This window comes from Podarcis pityusensis, assembly GCF_964106645.2.
Source record: "Podarcis pityusensis genome assembly, chromosome: 3".
NCBI classification, from domain to species: Eukaryota; Metazoa; Chordata; class Lepidosauria; order Squamata; family Lacertidae; genus Podarcis; species Podarcis pityusensis.
Genome location: NC_138026.1, coordinates 118,405,607 through 118,424,791, shown reverse-complemented (window position 1 = coordinate 118,424,791; position 19,185 = coordinate 118,405,607). Strand labels below are relative to the sequence as shown.

The following is a 19,185-nucleotide window of genomic DNA, read 5'->3' as shown; positions in this document are numbered from 1 at the left end:
CCCTCTACCAACTCCTGCTCAGTGTGCTCCTCAAGTGGGGTGGGTGGGAAAGAGGCAGCAGCTGCAGAGGCACACCCCTAATTTTCTTTTGCACCCGGGACAATCACCCCGGTAGTACCCCCCATGTGGAAGAAGCTTCCTGGTGAATAATAGAATGTCTCATTCTCATTGGAGAAATGTTGGAGGGTATGCGCCATATAATATAACAATATAATATAACAATAATATTCTTGCAATAACAACTTGTTATTATTATTGTTGTTGTTGTTGTTGTTATTATTATTATTATTATTATTATTAATACCCCACCCATCTTGCTGGGCTTCCCAGCCACTCTGGGCGGCTCCCAACAGAATATTAAAAACATGATAAAACATCATACTTTAAAATTTTGTTGCACCAGCAACAAATATACACAGAGAGAGTTATTCTCTTGGATTTACTGCAAGAATATTGGACTGTTTGGTTTTGAGATGTTGAGTTGTGTCTGTTATTATTATTATTTTGGCCTTGTAAATATCATTTCAGACTCTAAGTCATAGAAGGTGTTGAATTTTTGTACATTTCCCTGGACATTGCCGGGATATCTAAGGCAGCATTGACATCCGAGGTGCTTTGTCCTGGATCTTAGGAAAGTCAGTCGAAAATTTGTGGGGGTGTGTGTGGTTTGTCCAAAAATAGCAAAGCTCAACAACTTTTGGGACGTCCAGGTTTTTACTTTAAAAACTCTTTTAAACCATATACAGTGGTACATTGGGTTAAGTACTTAATTCGTTCCGGAGGTCCGTTCTTAACCTGAAACTGTTCTTAACCTGAAGCACCAGTTTAGCTAATGGGGCTTCCTGCTTCTGCCGCGCCGCCGGAGCATGATTTCTGTTCTCATCCTGAAGCAAAGTTCTTAACCTGAAGCACTATTTCGGGGTTAGCAGAGTCTGTAACCTGAAGCGTACGTAACCTGAAGCATATGTAACCCGAGGTACCCCTGTACAGAATTATTTAGCTTGTGATATTCTTCACTAACCCGGGCAAATGAAGAGTCCCGAGGTCGTCATGTTTGGGGGGAAAGAACTGTAGCTCAGTGGTAGAACAAAGAAAGCTTCTGGTTCAGTAAACGATGCTGCTAGGAGTGTCATCTAAAAACCTGGAAAGGCTCTGCTGGCCAGTGTAGGTGATACAGAGACAAATTGGCCTGACTCTGTACACGGCAAAGTTACTTGGGAGTGCATTTGACAATGGCCCCACAGCTGCGCCAGAGCGATCTGTATCCCCTGGGCCTCTTCCTTGTCTGTAATAATCAGCAACCTTAATCTGAAATCCTGATTATCCTGGAGGTTTTAGGCCTCCAGCACGTAGCATTCTTCTGCCCTGAAGTTTATGCAAGCAGAAGGGCTTCTAAGACCGGGAGGAGAGAAGGTACCCAGATCTCTCTGTTTGCCTTTCTGGTGCCCCTTGGGCATGGCTGACACTATCGCAGGGTTTCATCGCTGTCATCGTAGAATGGTAGAGTTGGAAGGGACCTGCAATGGTCATTTAGTCCAGCCCCTGCAATGCAGCAATCTCAACTAGATGGCCACCCAATGTCTGCTTAAAAACCTCCATCATCTTCAAAACGTGCCAGGTGATATTGGCTCCAGCTCTACAAAGTGAGGACATCCTTTTTTCCCAGTGAATTTTTTTTAAAAGGGAAAAAGCAAACGCAGATCATGCTTGCTTTTATATTTTAAAAAGAAAATGATAGTTGGCTGTATTTATTTATTTATCTATTTATTTATTATCCAAGAAAAGCATTTATTTATCTATTATTTATTATCTAAGAAAAGCAATGACAGACCTAGACAGCATCTTAAAAAGCAGAGATATCACCTTGCCAACAAAGGCCCGTATAGTCAAAGCTATGTTTTTCCCAGTAGTGATGTATGGAAGTGAGAGCTGGACCATAAAGAAGGCTGATCACTGAAGAATTGATGCTTTTGAATTCTGGTGCTGGAGGAGACTCTTGAGAGTCCCATGGACTGCAAGAAGATCAACCCTATCCATTCTGAAGGAAATCAGCCCTGAGTGCTCAATGGAAGGACAGATCCTGAAGCTGAGGCTCCAGTACTTTGGCCACCTCATGAGAAGAGAAGACTCCCTGGAAAAGACCCTGATGTTGGGAAAGATGGAGGGCACAAGGAGAAGGGGACGACGGAGGACGAGATGGTTGGACAGTGTTCTCGAAGCTACCAGCATGAGTTTGACCCAACTGCGGGAGGCAGTGGAAGACAGGAGTGCCTGGCGTGCTCTGGTCCAGGGGGTCACGAAGAGTCGGACACAACTAAACAACAACAACATTTATCTATTGCATCTACACCCCGCATTTTCCTCCAAGGAGCTCCAACGGTTCTCCTGTTCCCCAGTTAATTCCAATAACAAGCTTGTTATTGTCAGGTGATGCTGAGAATCAGTGGCCCATGGCTGAGCGAGGATTTGAACCCAGGTCTCTCCCAGCTCCTAGCCCAGCACTCTAACCACTGCACCACGCTGTCTCTCCAAAGTGCATGTCGTCCTTTTAGAGCTCAAAGCACTTTATCTCCGAATCCTTATGACAGCCAGGAATGCTAAGAAAGTCAATATTATTGCCCCTTATATCACAGTTGAGGGCTTTGCAAAGGCTAAGACGACCTCTCTTTCCTGACATGATAGCTTGGGGCTGTTTTTTTCTTTTCTTTTTAATGGAGGAACGCTCATTCATCTGAGCCCCTGAGTGGTACAGTCCAGACACAGGCCAAACCCTCTCACTGAGGACTAGGGCCTTGGGCCTGTCCACACCAGAGCAAAATGTAGACCCTATTCCAGGGTCTTTTCTGCATTTAAATGCAGGTTATTTGGGGTTTGTGTGTGTTTACACTAGCCTTTTGGGGACATTCCAAACATAAAAAAGACCCCTGCATTCAAATGGGGGATAGCTCAGTTGGCAGAGCGTGAGACTCTTGATCTCAGGTGAAATATACTCAGAGTCGAGTGCGGATTTCATGCTATTTATTCAGCTCATAGTAGTGAGGAATGAAAGTTTCCCCAACATATCTGCTTTATATCCATTATTTACACAATGGGCCACACATGATTGGCTAATTCCGGGATTCTCCTGTAGGCCAATCAGGTTGCGGATTTACTTCCACCTGAAGCTGGATTTGGTGGCTCCTGCGGACCAATCAGACTGCTGCATTCTGAATCCTATTGTTCTAGGACCAATCAGACTGCTGCATTTTGGATCCTATTCAACTCAGTACATAACATCAGGGTTGTGAATTTGAGTCCCACGTTGGATGAAAGATTCCTGCTTTGCAGGGGGTTGGGCTAGATGATGAAGAAGAAGAGTTTGGATTTGATATCCCGCTTTATCACTACCCAAAGGAGTCCCAAAGCGGCTAACATTCTCCTTTCCCTTCCTTTCCCACAACAAACACTCTGTGAGGTGAGTGGGGCTGAGAGACTTCAGAGAAGTGTGACTGGCCCAAGGTCACCCAGCAGCTGCATGTGGAGGAGCGGGGAAGCGAACTAAGTTCACCAGATTATGAGTCCACCACTCTTAACCACTACACCACACTGGCTCCTTGTGGTCCCTTTCAACTCTATGGTTCTATGGGTCTATGAAGTATGGGGCATCACTGGGGAGGATGTAATGGACAGTGAGGCAGTCTAGTACAAATCCACATTTTGGTCCAGTGTGGACAAGCCCTAGTGTTGCTCTTCCAAGAGAAAAAACACACCATTCCAGTTCATTGGGAAAGGTGCAACAACAACAACAACAAAAATGAGGGGGGAAAATGAGCAAAATGGGCAAAAAAATTGAGAGGCACAAATACAAGATGGGTGACACCTGGCTTGAGAGCAGTACATGTGAAAAGGATCTAGGAGTCTTGGTTGACCACAAACTTGACATGAGCCAGCAGTGTGACGCGGCAGCTAAAAAAGCCAATGCAATTCTGGGCTGCATCAATAGGAGTATAGCATCTAGATCAAGGGAAGTAATAGTGCCACTGTATTCTGCTCTGATCAGACCTCACCTGGAGTACTGTGTCCAGTTCTGGGCACCACAGTTCAAGAAGGACACTGACAAACTGGAACGTGTCCAGAGGAGGGCAACCAAAATGGTCAAAGGCCTGGAAACGATGCCTTATGAGAAACGGCTAAGGGAGCTGGGCATGTTTAGCCTGGAGAAGAGGAGGTTAAGGGGTGATATGATAGCCATGTTCAAAGATATAAAAGGATGTCACATAGAGGAGGGAGAAAGGTTGTTTTCTGCTGCTCCAGAGAAGCAGACACGGAGCAATGGATCCAAACTACAAGAAAGAAGATTCCACCTAAACATTAGGAAGAACTTCCTGACAGTAAGAGCTGTTTGACAGTGGAATTTGCTGCCAAGGAGTGTGGTGGAGTCTCCTTCTTTGGAGGTCTTTAAGCAGAGGCTTGACAACCATATGTCAGGAGTGCTCTGATGGTGTTTCCTGCTTGGCAGGGGGTTGGACTCGGTGGCCCTTGTGGTCTCTTCCAACTCTATGATTCTATGATTCTAACAACAACAATTTTATTACTTATAGCCCACCCATCTGGTTGGGCTGCCCCAACCACTCTATTCCAACACACACATAAAAACATCAAACATTAAAAACTTCCCGAAAAAGGGGGCTGCCTTCAGATGTCTTCTAAAAGTTGCGCAGTTATTTATCTCCTTCACATCCGTTGGGAGGGCGTTCCGTAGGGTGGGTGCCACTACCGAGAAGGCCAAACAGTTTTACGAGAACCATAGTGAAAACGTCGTGCTCAGCCGTCTCCGTGTGAATTCATCTTCCTTGTAGACAGAGGGTTGTTTGGGGCTTTCAGAAAACCAGCCGAATGTCTGTTTTCCAAAGGCGAGCTGCAGAATGGCACCCTTGGCAAGACTTTAAATCCTAGACCCTTCCCCAAATCGCCAAGGGTTGCTGGCTGACACTTTCGTTTGAGGCTGCCTTTGTTTTCCCCCTTGCTGAGGTTTCACCTGAAGCCGCCCGATCTGGAACGGTGAGCGTCTAACAGAACCTTTCCTTTTCCCTATTCATTCCATGGTTGTGCATCACAAGCCAGCGTCTCCTAGCAACCAGTCCCAGGAAGGATGGCCAAATTATCAGCAGAGGGTGTCGAAGAAGTCTTCCAGCTGCCGGTAAATAAAAAGGGAAGCAAGGTCGAGGCTGAGCTTTGCGGACGGGGGTGGAGGGGGTGGAGGCCGTCGCCCTGAAATGCAACACACAAAAGGCTTGCCAAGTTTCACTTTCTCAGGAACCAGAATATAAAGACGAGGCGGATTAATTTTGGGAAGAAAAAAATTACCCGGCAGATTTGCATGCGGACACCTTTGTGCTGGGAGAGTCACAGCTCAGCGGTAGAGCTTGTGTTTTGTATGTAAAAAATCCCATGTCTGATTTCTGACAGGGCTGGGAGAGTCAGACTCCTTGCCTCAAGCCCTGGAGAGCTGCTGCCAGCCAGTGTGGACAATACTGAACTAGATGGAACAGAGATCTGTCTCAGCTTTCTGCGACAATTCAAGTTTTGGAACTGAGTATTCAGGGTCAGGGCTGGATTTAGGTTTGATGGGGCCCTAAGCTACTGAAGGTAGTGAGGCCCTTTATATGTCCAGCTGTCCTTTGTCAATTCTAGTTTTTGTGTTGAATATATGCTAATTTATGGACCTAACAGGTATCTCAACCCATTTGTGCATGTTGCCATGCAACCAGTCCATGCAGAATGTAGGCGCCCTATATATAGAAAGGAGCAAACCAGTGGTATTTTAGGGAGTGGGCTAGCAGGTGGGGCCCATGACTTACATCATAGGAGCCTACACAACACAAAACACTGTTGCTGTATGTAGGTTTTATTTTATTTGTTTTTTATCTTATATTTTGGAAATGTGCATCCAGTTTTTTCCCCCTTTAATTTTTGTGTGGCCCCCAAGAGAGTGGGGCCCTAAGCTATAGCTTGATTAGCTTATACAGTACGTAAATTCGGCACTGTTCGGGGTCAACCATTTGATATCTTCAGTTGGGAATGATTTTTTTCAGATTTGGTCGGATATGCGAATGTTGTGTATAGTTTTCGTATGTATATGGTTGAGACAGAGGGGAGAAAGGTCAAATTCTGACAACATAGTGCTCGGGGAAATAAAAAATGACATGGCGGGAATCTTCTGATATGAAGATTGCATTTGTTTGCTTATTTATTCGGTTCACAAGCTGCCCTATAACACCTGCTCTCTGGGCAGCATGTAAGAGAAAATGACAATCAAGTTAGAAGTCACTGTTACAGGAAATACATTCATAAAGGGCAAAGCCACACCTCCTTAATAAAGAACATCCACTTTCTCGTTGAGTTATGGTATCTGAGGGCTCATTGGTGTATATCTATTGGTGATTAGCTTTTAACGAAATCTATTTTGGTGTCGTCAGTGATCTGCAGCTGATATCCACTCAGGCATAAATAAAATAATAAACCAATGAGCTGGTAGATTCCCAGGAAATGTGTTGCCGAATGCCACAAAGTCTCCTGCTCCTATAACCCTCCTCCAAGTGCTGTAAAAATGAGAGACGCAGTTTCCTTAAAATACTGCTTCCTTTGGAGGGGGCTTCACGTGCAAACGCTTTTGATAAGGCTTTGAGTTGGCTTGTGGAAATCTGAGTTTCAGAAGTGAAAGGGTGTGAATTTCTGGCTTTGGGAAGGAAAACAAATTGCTTATTTGACATAATAGTAATAGTACCTTTATTGTCAATGTACACAACCTGTGTACAATGAAATTAACCAAGCCGCCCTCCCCTCAAACACTCAATCTCATTGCGCTCTGTGTGTTTGTCGCACAACACACCAACCCTGAAAGTCAGTTGCACTATATTATTTTCCGTTCAGCAGCCTAACAGCCCACGAATAGAAACTGTTTTTTAGCCTGTTGGTATGACTGATTATACTTCTATATCTCCTGCCCAAGGGAAGAAGATTAAAGAGGTGCTGGCCGGGGTGTGAATCGTCCCTGAGAATTTTTGTCGCTCTCCTAAGGCAATGATCTCTTGTGATGTCATGTAGTGGGCTCAGGGGACATCCCATTATTATTATTATTATTATTATTATTATTACTATTATTAATAATACCCTGCCCATTTGGCTAGGTGTCCCCAGCCACTCTGGGCGGCTTCCAACAGAATTTTAAAAACACAACGAAACATCAAACATTAAAAACTTCCCCTTCAGTTGCCTTCTAAAAGTCAGATAGTATTTATTTCCTTGACATCTAAAGGGAAGGTGTTCCACAGGGCGGGCGCCACCACCGAGAAGGCCCTCTGCCTGGTTCCCTGTAACTTGGCTTCTCGCAGAGGAGGGAACCGCCAGAAGGCCCTCGGCGCTGGACCTCAGTGTCTGGGCAGAACGATGGGGGTGGAGACGCTCCTTCAGGTATACAGGGCCAAGGCCGTTTAGGGCTTTCAAGATCAGCACCAACACTTTGAATTGTGCTCGAAACGTACTGGGAGCCAGTGTAGGTCTTTCAAGACCGGTGTTATGTGGTCTCAGCAGCTGCTCCCAGTCACCCGTCTAGCTGCCGCATTCTGGATTAGTTGTAGTTTCCGGTCCCCTTCAAAGGTAGCCCCACGTAGAGCGCATTGCAGTAGTCCCAGTTGGAGATAACCAGAGCATGCACCACTCTGGCAAGACAGTCCGCAGGGAGGTAGGGTCTCATCCTGCATACCAGATGGAGCTGATAAACAGCTGCCCTGGACACAGAATTGACCTGCGCCTCCATGGACAGCTGTATACTCATTGAGCTATCTATTATGATCCCAAGGTCTTATTCCTGGTCCATCACTGCCAGTAACAAACCCATGAACATATGTGTGAAATTAAAAGACAACAACCCATCTTTGCCTGCTTGTGTTTCTCAGCAAAATTTTTCTGCTCAAGGTGAACCAAAGAGAGCCAGCGGTATTAGCTGTGCTCATAACAAGGCCTCTTAAATGAAGGGCATAATTAACTGAGTCTTTAGGTGAATTAGCTTGAATACAGGGCAGATCGCAGCGGGAGTCTTTTGTATGCTGCTAATCTCTCTCCACAGCCCTTGGCATCAGGACTTTTGCACCCTTATTCCCATTTCGATTCCTGCTTTCAGAAAACCCACAGTCTCTCTCTCTCACACATATACACAACCTTTGCTAAAATGGAGCCATCCAGTTGATTTGGACTACAACTCCCATCAGCACCAGCCTGCCTCCTGAGGAGAGTGTTTCATCGGCAGAAAATCTTGCCCATGTTCCAGCAACTGATGCAAAACAGGGTGTGTGGCTGGTGATAGCTCAGTGGGGGGTGAATCCAATTGAACACAGACCCTATGTTGTTTAGTCGTTTAGTCGTGTCCGACTCTTTGTGACCCCCTGGACCAGAGCACGCCAGGCCCTCCTGTCTTCCACTGCCTCCCGCAGTTTGGTCAAACTCATGCTGGTAGCTTTGAGAACACTGTCCCACCATCTCGTCCTCTGTCGTCCCCTTGTCCTTGTGCCCTCCATCTTTCCCAACATCAGGGTCTTTTCCAGGGAGTCTTCTCTTCTCATGAGGTGGCCAAAGGATTGGAGCCTCAGCTTCAGGATCTTTACTTCCAGTGAGCACTCAGGGCTGATTTCCTTCAGAATGGAGAGGTTTGATCCTCTTGCAATCCATGGGACTCCCAAGAGTCTCCTCCAGCACCATAATTCAAAAGCATCAATTCTTTGGTGATCAGCCTTCTTTATGGTCCAGCTCTCACTTCCATACATCACTACTGGGAAAACCATAGCTTTAATGATACTGACCTTTGTTGGCAAGGTGATGGCTCTGCTTTTTAAGATGCTGTCTAGAATCATAGAATCTTAGACCTTGAAGGGACCCCATGGGTCATCTAGACCAACCCCCTGCATTGCAGGAATCTCAGCAAAAGCATCCATGGTAGATGGCCACCCAAGCTCTGCTTAAATCCCTCTAAGGAAGGAGAGTCCATAACCTCTCGAGAGAGAGAGCGTTCCACTGTCAAACAGCTCTTACTGTCAGAAAGTTGTTATAATAATAATAATAATAATAATAATAATAATAATAATATAATATATATTTTTTTTATATCCCACCCTCCCCAGCCAGAGCCGGGCTCAGAGCGGCTAACAACAATAAAAGTAACACAGTTTACATGAAATCACAATCAATTAATTGAAATACATTCTAAAATTGATTCATTCTAAAATCAATTCAGAATCAAATTAATGGCAACCATTGGGCTAGAGTTCTATGAGGATTACCAAAGGAGGGGGTCAGACTGTGCCTTGGCCAAAGGCCTGGTGGAACAGCTCTGTCTTGCAGGCCCTGAGGAAAGATGTCAAGTCCCGCAGGGCCCTAGTCTCTTGTGACAGAGCGTTCCACCAGATTGGGGCCACAGCCGAAAAAGCCCTGGCTCTGGTTGAGGCCAGCCTAACCTCCTTGTGGCCCAGGACCTCCAAGACGTTTTTGTTTGAAGACCGTAAAGTCCTCTGTGGGACATACCAGGAGAGGTGGTCTCGTAGGTACGAGGGTCCTAGGCTGTATAGGGCTTTAAAGGTTAAAACCAGCACCTTAAACCTGATCCTGTACTCCACCGGGAGCCAGTGCACCTGGTATAGCCCCAGGTGAATGTGACCCTGTGGCGAGGACCCCATAAAAAGTCTCGCCGCGGCATTCTGCACCAGCTGGAGTTTCTGGGTCAGTCTCAAGGGCAGCCCCACGTAGAGCAAGTTACAATAATCAAGTCTGGAGGTGACCATCGCGTGGATCACAGTGGCTAGGTCAGGGCGAGAGAGGTAAGGAGCCAACTGCTTAGCTTGGCAGAGATGGAAAAATGCCGCCTTTGTTATCGCTGCAATCTGCGCCTCCATGGATGTTTATGTTTAGTCGGAATCTCCTTTCTCGTAACCTGAATCCATTGGTTTAGGTCCTACCCTCCAGAGCAGGGGAAACCATGCTTGCTCCATCTTCCATGCACTTTAGATATTTGAAGATGGCTCTTCTCTCTCCTCTCAATCTCCTCTTTTCCAGGCTAAGCATACCCCGCTCCTTCAACCACTCCTCATCAGGCTTGGTTTCCTTTTTTTAATAATATTTTTTTTTTAATTTAAACATATAAATTATAAAATGGACCACAAAACTTTTCACTTATACAATCTTTTTGGACTTCCACCAGCACCTCTGATGATCCACCGTTTTAACCACTTCTTATGCATTTCTTAACTTTATATTGCCTTTACATCTCTTAACAAATCATCCTCTCCCTTGTGCATTTTTACAATACTTCTAATAATACTCCTCACAAAACTTCTTGCAACCCTACAATTGTCATCTGTTCTTCACAATTACTTTTCAAATAGTAAATAGTAAATAGTAAATTTACTCCAGTCTTCCGTGAATTTCTGGTCTCTCCAGTTTCGAATCCTTCCTGTTAGTTTATCTAATTCTGCATAGTCCATTAACTTCATTCTCCATTCTTCAATCGACGGTAACTCTTCTTGCTTCCATTTTTGGGCCAATAATATTCTTGCGGCTGTTATTGCATATAAAAAGAGCTTACATTCCTTTCTATTTATATCACTCCCCACAATGCCCAATAGAAATGCTTCTGGTTTCTTTATAAATGTATATTTCAACATTTTTTTCAACTCATTATATATCATCTCCCAGAAGAATTTCACCTTTTTACATTCCCACCACATGTGATAAAATGTTCCCTCTTTTTCTTTACATTTCCAACATTTATTACTGACTTTATACATTTTCGCTAACTTAACAGGTGTAATATACCATCTATACATCATTTTCATCACATTTTCTTTTAGGGCATTGCATGCAGTAAATTTTAAACCTTCCTTCCATAATTTCACCCAATCACTCAGCTGTATATTATACCCAAAATCTTTGGCCCAGTCATCAGGCTTGGTTTCCAGACCCTTGATCATCTTGGTCGCCCTCCTCTGCGCACCTTCCAGCTTGTCCAGTTGTGGTGCCCACAACTGGACACAGTTTTCCAGGAGTGGTCTGACCAAGGCTTCTTAAGAAGTGAGGCTTGAACCCTGAAACTTCTGTATTCGAAGCATGCAACGTGTTGCAGCTCTGAACTGTGGTTGTTAGCCCATAAGGGGTGGCAAAAGCCTGGGATTGTTCCCCCTTTTGTCAAGAGATCATCATCATTGTTAATTTGTTAATCACTTCCTACACAATCAGCTCAATGCGATGGACAAGAAAAACAGCAAAATAACAGCTGAAAACACTAAAAAGGAGGCCATACGTTTCAAACAAAACTAAAACAATTCAAAACAGGCACTCAAAATATGTAAACTGCTTAGTTATTTCTCTTGAAATGTGAATTAAGTAGTTGATTCATATATCAATCAGTCAATCATCACAAAATCGACATACCGCTTGATTGTAAAAAAAAACAACTAAGCCTCTCAAAGCGGTTTACAAAAAAGATAAAACAGTAAATAGGAAAGTTAACAGGAATTATTTAAGACTTTTAATGAAAAGTTAAAATGACTATAGGCTACAAACAGGTTTAACCTCGCAACAGCTTTCTAAGCACTTAGGTAGGCTAGGCCTGAACAGAAATGTTTTCAGCAAGCCTCAAAAACAGCACAAGGAAGGCGTTTGCCTGGTATCAATAGGCAGGGAGTTCCATAGGTACTGCCACCCAAACATATCTGAGTTCTTACATATGCGGAACAGGCAGCACGTGGCACCTGTCTTGCTGCCAGTTCCACCGAACGATGGGGTCAAGCAGTCACACGTGGGGGAAGGCAATTTCATAGGCAGGCGGGTAAAATATCGCGGAGGGTTTCTGGGCATGGGGCAGGTGGGTGTTTGGAATAACAGGCCTCAATGCGTCACTCACGTTTCTTCCTCCTTCATCCCATCCTCTCCATCAGCAGAAAACGGGCCGCCAGCACCTGAGGGATTTGCTGGGCTGGGATGAGTTTGACGAGGTCCGGGATCTGCGGCGAAGCATCTCTCTTGACATCCATTACCGCAGCCTGGTGTTCGCCACTGAGAAAGGCTTGTCGTGGGTGGCTGTGGCGGAAGTGGGAAGGCTGGCGGGGGAGCTGCTGGAAGAAACCATAGGTGAGTCAAGGAGAATTTCACTTTGCTAACTTATTTATTTACAGTGGTACCTTGGTTCTCAAATGCCTTGGTTCTCAAATTCCAAAAACCCGGAAGTAAATGTTCCGGTTTTCGAACGATTTTTGGAAGCCGAACATCCGATGCGGCTGTCGGCTATTGTTTCCGGGGCGCCAGTCAGAAGCTGCGCCTTAGTTTTTGAACATTTCGGAAGTCAAACGGACTTCTGGCATGGATTAAGTTTGGCGCTTTTGTTTTTGCTATTTATTTTGCGTTTTTTGTTTCTGAGGCTTTTTCGGTTCATTTGTTTTTGTGACTGTGTGGAACCCAGTTCAGCTACTGACTGATGGATCGTGTGACTGCGAAAATGGATAAAAGCCCCCCATCCAAACAATGACTATCATCGGTGCAGGGAAGAAGAAAAAAAATAAATTTTAATTTTCATCATCTACAATACTATCTTATTTCTTTTATAATACAGTACATTGATTGTTGGTTTCATTTTATGGATCAATGGTTTCGATAGATAGTAAAATCCATGTTAAATTTTGGGGGTTGCTTTTAAAAGTCTGGAATGGATTAATTCCTTTTGCGTTACTTTCTATGGGAAAGCACGCTTTGGTTTTGGAACCGACTTCCAGAATGGATTAAGTTTGAGAACCAAGGTACCTCTTGTATTTTCATGATCTGTATGTTTCCATAGATCTCATAACTCTCTCTCTCTCTCTCTCTCTCTCTGTGTGTCCTACTTTGATTCCTGTAATCCAAATATTGAATCCTGCGATCATCGCCTGAGGCCCTTTTTCGTGTGCCTCCTCCACAAAAGGCCCAGAGGGTGGCAGCATGAGAACAGGGCCTTTTCTGTGGTGGCTCCCCTGGTTTGAGGAATGCTCTCTCCAGAGAGGCTTGCCTGGCACCTTCGTTACATATCTTTAGGCAACTGGGAGGAAATGTTTCTCTTTGGCTGATTAACATTCTACGGTCTTTAATAGCGTTTATTGGTCATTGGGTTTTTTTTGTTTCATTCGGTATTTTGTGTTTTCGTTTTGTGTTTTTATGCTGTGAACTGCCTTGTGATTGGTATACCAATTTAATAAATATAATATTAGTAGTAACAACAACAACAACAACCTGCTCTACATGGGGCTGCCTTTGGCAAGTGCTCAGAAACTTCAACTTGCTCAAAGAGCTGGAGAAAAATTGCTGACCAGAGCTGGTTATCGGGAGCAGATTGTTCCAAGAAGCTCCACTAGCTACTAGTCTGGTTTGGGGGCACAATTCAAAGTGCTGGTTAAGAACTATAAAGTTCTACACAGTTGAGGTCCAAGCTATCTGCAGGACCATATTCCCTCACACATAATTCCCTGGACCCCAAGATCTTAGGGGGGAGCCCTTCTCTTGGTCCCACCAACCTCACTGGCCTGCTTGTTGGGGACGCAGGAGAGTGCCTTCTTGGTGGTTGCTCCTGAACTACTTTGGAACTCTCTCCCTAGAGAAGCCAGACTGGCTCCCTCTTTGCTGCTTCCTTGTCCTTTCTGCTTCCTTGTCCTTGACAAGGACAACTGTGACTTTAAAGAAGAATGGGAACCTTTTACAAAGTACTTAAAGAAACAACCAACTGAATTGGACTCCTTGGCAGGTTTTGAATAAACATACACAAATTTATTATTGGTAACATATAGATAGATAAATTAAGGATCTTTACAATTTTATTATATGCAGAGATTAACGTGTGCTGAAAAACCAGAGAGAGGAGCTGAGGGAAGTCTGGGGGGTGGGGTGGGAGGGTGGATTTCTGGTTTGGGGAGTGGGGAGAAGGTGGAAAAATGAGGGTGATATGTTTTTGATAAATTGTTGTGCTGAAATTATTAATATAAAAAAATTATATAAAAAAAGACTTTCTGCTTCCAACAAGCCTTTGGGAATTGGCTGCTTTTAATGAAAGGGCTGGTGCTGTGCTGTTTTTATTGCAATTATCGGTATGGTTTGAATAGATTTCTAAGAATCATAGCATTGTCAAATTGGAAGAGACCCCAGGGGTCATCTAGTCCAACCCCCTTGTGCCACTTGGAGAGTATATTTGTGTGTGCGTGTGTGTGTGTAGTTTTAATGATTTTTTCCTATATTTTTTGGCTGTTGTTATTTTCATCTGTAAACTGTCTCGAGTGTGGAACTGAGGACTGCAAAAATGAGAGACCAAAATTGGCAGCTTTTATCTATCCCTGCCTAGGGAGCGTTCCGAACATCCTTTTAAAAAACTAGTTCTGCTCCTGTGCCCCTGAAAGCAGCCTGGCATGCAGGAACGTCACAAGCGGAGCTTTTCCTGGCCCGGAAACAAGCCCGGAAAGGTTCGATCTCCTGATTTTGTAATGTAGCTGGAACCAGAGAAAAGCAGTTGGAAGGAACCCCAAAGGTCATCCAGCCTAACCCTCTGCAACGTGTCAGGCTGCTGTCAGAGGCGGAGGAGCAGAGACAGTAAAACACCGTGCGGGCGCGGCAGAAGTGAAGCAATCCCCTTGCTGGGAATCAATTCCCCTTGGGTTAATGAGAACGGTTGTTAATAGGAGCAAACCTTATCAACAGATAAGGCAACAGCGAGCAACAGAAACTACACCCCCAGCAGCCTTGCAAGAATTTTTGCAGGAGGGTGTCAGTGGCACCCGTGCCAGGTCCCACCCTCTCCAGACGACACCTGTGGAAATTCCTCTTTTACGATCCGCCTTCGCTTGGTTATCAATCCTGTGGTTATCAGCCGCCAGCAGATTGCGCTGGCAGGGATTGCACCCGGGCGGTGAACTGCAAAGGCGGCAAGTAGCTGGGTGCGTAGAGAATCCCTTCCCCAATCTGTGGGGCTGAGACCCAGAGCTGGGGAAGCCTCCAGCCCAAGCAGCTGAGCTCAGCATCCCAAGAGAGAGATGCTTTGCAAGTTCTCCTGGTCCCCAGCTGACTTTTCCAGCCAAGCAAGTTGCCAGAAAAAAGGCGGGTGACCCTGTACCGTGGGCAACTTTTTTTTTTTTTTTTTTGCCCGAGGGTAATCCAGGCTGCAGATCTAGGAAACGGACAGGCTGGCTGACACATCTCTGCCGCTCCTTGCGCAAGCCTGTCAGTTTCTGATTAAGACTTAGATCTCAGCTGATCTGTTTTCTGGGAGGTGGTGGTGGGGAACGATGACTGGGGCAGGTGGGCTTCAATTTGTGTTTTTGTTTTTTAAATTTTAAATTTTTATTAAGTACAAATTAGAAAACATACATATTTACAACAAAAGAAAAAGAAAATACATATAGCCAAGGAAAAAAATTAGAGAATACTTTGCCTCTTTTCATATTTACAGCTATTTATACCTCTATAAAATGCTATTCACAATAAAGGAGTGAAATGAAAGATAAGATATCAGAAAAAAGAAAAAAAGAACAAGGAAAAAATAAAGAAGTGAAAGAAAAGGATCATAGGTGAAAATGTTTAAAAGTAGATAAGTATTCACTATACATAGTGGTTTCCCATCTATATTTATATTCAATTGTATAATTTCATCTTTTCCTTGTTGTTGTTTAGTCGTTTAGTCATGTCCGACTCTTCATGACCCCCTGGACCAGAGCACGCCAGGCACTCCTGTCTTCCACTGCCTCCCGCAGTTTGGTCAAACTCATGCTGGTAGCTTCGAGAACACTGTCCCACCATCTTGCCCTCTGTCGTCCCCTTCTCCTTGTGCCCTCCATCTTTTTCAACATCAGGGTCTTTTCCAGGGAGTTTTCTCTTCTCATGAGGTGGCCAAAGTCTTGGAGCCTCAGCTTCAGGATCTGTCCTTCCAGTGAGCACTCAGGGCTGATTTCCTTCAGAATGGAGAGGTTTGATCTTCTTGCAGTCCATGGGACTCTCAAGAGTCTCCTCCAGCACCACACGCATCTTGTCCTTATCTACCTTAAAAAGTGTGGTTTTTTTGTTTGTTTGTTTTTAAAAGACTTCCACCGGCTTCAATTTGATGCTGGTACCAACCCATCCTCATTGGCTCAGCAGCTCAAATGGCGAGCTGGGGAGGAAAGTAGGGCAGAGGTCCCTGAAATAATATGAAGAGGCACAACAGCTATCGTGACCTGGCTGAGACTGATGGGACCAGGTCTCTCCAGTCCTCAGGAATTACTATGGTACCTTGGTTCTCAAACGCCTTGGTTCCCAAACGCGGAAAACCAGGAAGTAAGTGTTCCGGTTTTCAAACATTTTTCGGAAGCCGAACATCCGATACAGTTGTCGGCTATTGTTTCCAGGGTGCCTGCACCAATCAGAAACTGCACCTTGGTTTTCAAACATTTCGGAAGTCAAACGGACTCCCGGAATGGATTAAGTTTGGCACTTTTGTTTTTGTGTTTTTGTTTTTGAGGCTTTTTCGGTCAATTTGTTTTTGTGACTGTGTGGGTGATGATTTTTATCATCTACAACACTGTCTTATTTATTTTTTAGTACACTGGTACCTCGGGTTAAGAACTTAATTCGTTCCAGAGGTCCGTTCTTAACCTGAAACTGTTCTTAACCTGAGACATCACTTTAGCTAATGGGGCCTCCCGCTGCGCCGCTGTCATACAATTTCTGTTCTCATCCTGAAGCAAAGTTCTTAACCCAAGGTACTATTTCTGGGTTAGCGGAGTCTGTAACCTGAAGCGTCTGTAACCTGAAGTGTCTGTAACCTGAAGCGTCTGTAACCCGAGGTACCACTGTACAGTATATTGTTTATTGCTTTCACTTTATGGATCAATGGTCTCGTTATATAGTAAAAGTCATGTTAAATTGCTGTTTTAGGGGTTGTTTTTAATAGTCTGGAACGGATTAATCCGTTTTGCATTATTTTCTATGGGAAAGTGCACCTTGGTTTTGGAACGCTTTGGTTTTGGAATGGACTTCTGGAACGGATTAAGTTTGAGAACCAAGGTACCACTGTATAATAGAGTCATACAGTTGGGAGGGACCCTGTGGGTCATCTAATACAACCCCCTTTGACGCAGAAATCTCAGCTAATAGGGGAATAGGGAGCTTCTTAGCAACTTGGCACATATTGCAAACTATAGACCCCAGGAGTCTTTGGGGGGGAAGCAGTCTTTGACTGCTTAGAGTGGCATGCCCTCCAACATTCCTCCGGTGAAAATAGGGATATTCCATTCCTTCAGTGCAGGGGGGGTTGGACTAGATGACCCTTGGGGTCTCTTCCAACTCTATGATAAAAAACAGCAACAACCCTCCAACATTTCTCTGACAAAAATAAATAAATAATAATAATAATAATAATAATAATAATAATAATAATTTTTTATTTATACCCTGCCCTTCCCGGTTCAAAAACCGGGCTCAGGGCAGCTAACAACAAATTTTAAACACTTTAAAACACTTAATTATAAAAGCAGCATAACAACAGTATAAAAACATGAATAACAATAAAAATCAAAAATCAGTTAAATAATCCCCAGGGCTAGCTGGCTGAATTGGTCCTACGTGGGCCAGCAAGGAGGCCAGGGGAGAATTAGCTGTGGGGTCTCAGAGCGGGTGATCTTCATAAAAGGGGAGGGGGAGGGAAAAGAAGGGAAACAAAAGATCAGGCTGAATTCAAATCAAAAGCCAGGCGGAATAGCTCTGTCTTACAGGCTCTGCGGAAGGAGGTTAATCCTGCAGGGCTCTGGTCTCATGGGACAGAGCAGTCCACCAGCCATCACTGAGAAGGCCCTGGCCCTGGTGGAGGATAGTCTGACTTCCTTAGGGCCCGGGACCTCTAAACTATGATTATTCCTGGACCTTAAGGTCCTCTGCGGGGCAGACCAGGAGAGGCAGTCCCGTAAATAGGGATGGGCTTAGGAAAAGCAGGGCTTTCGGGGATCAGATCAGCAACCGGGATGTCTTCTGTAAATCTGGGACTCTCCCTGGAAAATAGGGGCACTTGGAGAGTCTGGAATGATGTGAGGCTGCTTTAAATGCATAGTGCAGAGAGAGCCTTGTTTTGCTTGCACGGTTCTCGGGTGCTCACAGGTTGTATCTCCCACACACCCCTTGCCCCTTCCTGATTCCGAAGGCCCCTTTGTCAACCCCAAATCCTGAATGTGCCTCGCCCAGGCTTGTGATCCCTTTTGTGCTTCCTTGACCCAGAGGTGTTTGGAACATGCTGAATATGCCACAGCGTTACCTATGGGGATGTGACCTTGTTTGATCTGCCCTAAGGCGGGGGCGGGAAGAAGGTAGATCAGAATCTCCTGGTAGACATCCAGGTGATTTTCTTTATCAGTAGAAGGAAGAACAACAAGATGTCTGGGATCATTCTCTGTGGCAGCCTTTAAACTGCAAAACTCCCTCCCTTCAGATGTGTTGTACAGGGTTTTTTTTTCAGGCGATGCTGAAGAAACACGCCTTTGCTCAGCCTTTTGGCATTTGAGGGTTAATTTTATTTGCATGCCATCTTTCTGTAGATAAAACCATGCATCATCATTTTTGTTATTGATATCTTCTTCTCTGGTGATCGCTCGTAGCCGAGTAAGATTGTCTTCCATAAACACGGTTTTAACAATGAGTCCGTAAGTGACTTTGGAGGCCAATTCTGGATCCACATGTCCTTCCACAGTGGGGACATTGGTTTCCGGGCAGGAGTTGATCACGGTGTGGATTTGCCAAGCGTGCCACAAATCCAACTCAATGGAGTAACATTGGAAAATGTCGATCACTTCTCCTACCTGGGCAGTTATCTTTCCACAAGGGCTGACATTGATGCTGAAATCCAGCATCGCCTGAGCTCTGCAAGTTCAGCTTTTTCCTGATTCAAGTGCAGAGTGTTTGAGGACCGGGACATTCACAGGGAAACCAAAATGCTTGTTTACAAAGCTATTGTACTACCAACTTTACTGTATGCTTGTGAAACATGGACCACTTATAAACACCATCTCCAACTCTTCAAAAGATTCCATCAATGGTGTCTCCGAAAAAATTTACACATCATTTGGGAAGACAGGTGAACTAATGCCAGTGTACTGGAAGAAGCATAGATCACCAGTGTCAAAGCAATGA

General features: G+C 44.7%; 2 protein-coding genes across 5 annotated transcripts in view; one reads left to right on the top strand and one right to left on the bottom strand.

Annotated features, from left to right (window-relative positions):
• Positions 1 to 4,195, bottom strand: part of RP1L1 (RP1 like 1) — a 49,184-nt gene extending 44,989 nt beyond the window's left edge. Inside the window, exon 1 of the mRNA XM_081000772.1 lies at positions 1,022 to 4,195. The gene's annotated coding sequence lies outside the window, so the exon portion shown is untranslated. The remainder of the gene's footprint in view (positions 1 to 1,021) is intronic.
• The window catches only part of LOC308474619 (uncharacterized protein C8orf74 homolog), a 76,598-nt gene that overhangs the window by 20,221 nt on the left and 37,192 nt on the right, over positions 1 to 19,185 (top strand). Inside the window, exons 2-3 of one of the 4 annotated variants that reach the window (XM_081001154.1) lie at positions 5,100 to 5,179; positions 11,967 to 12,156. In XM_081001154.1, coding sequence (XP_080857280.1) covers positions 5,132 to 5,179; positions 11,967 to 12,156 — 238 coding nt within the window. In that variant the 5' untranslated portion in view covers positions 5,100 to 5,131. Of the gene's footprint in view, positions 1 to 5,099; positions 5,180 to 11,963; positions 12,157 to 19,185 lie in introns of all 4 variants that reach the window. The other 3 variants (XM_081001152.1, XM_081001155.1, XM_081001153.1) reach the window with 3 other exon arrangements.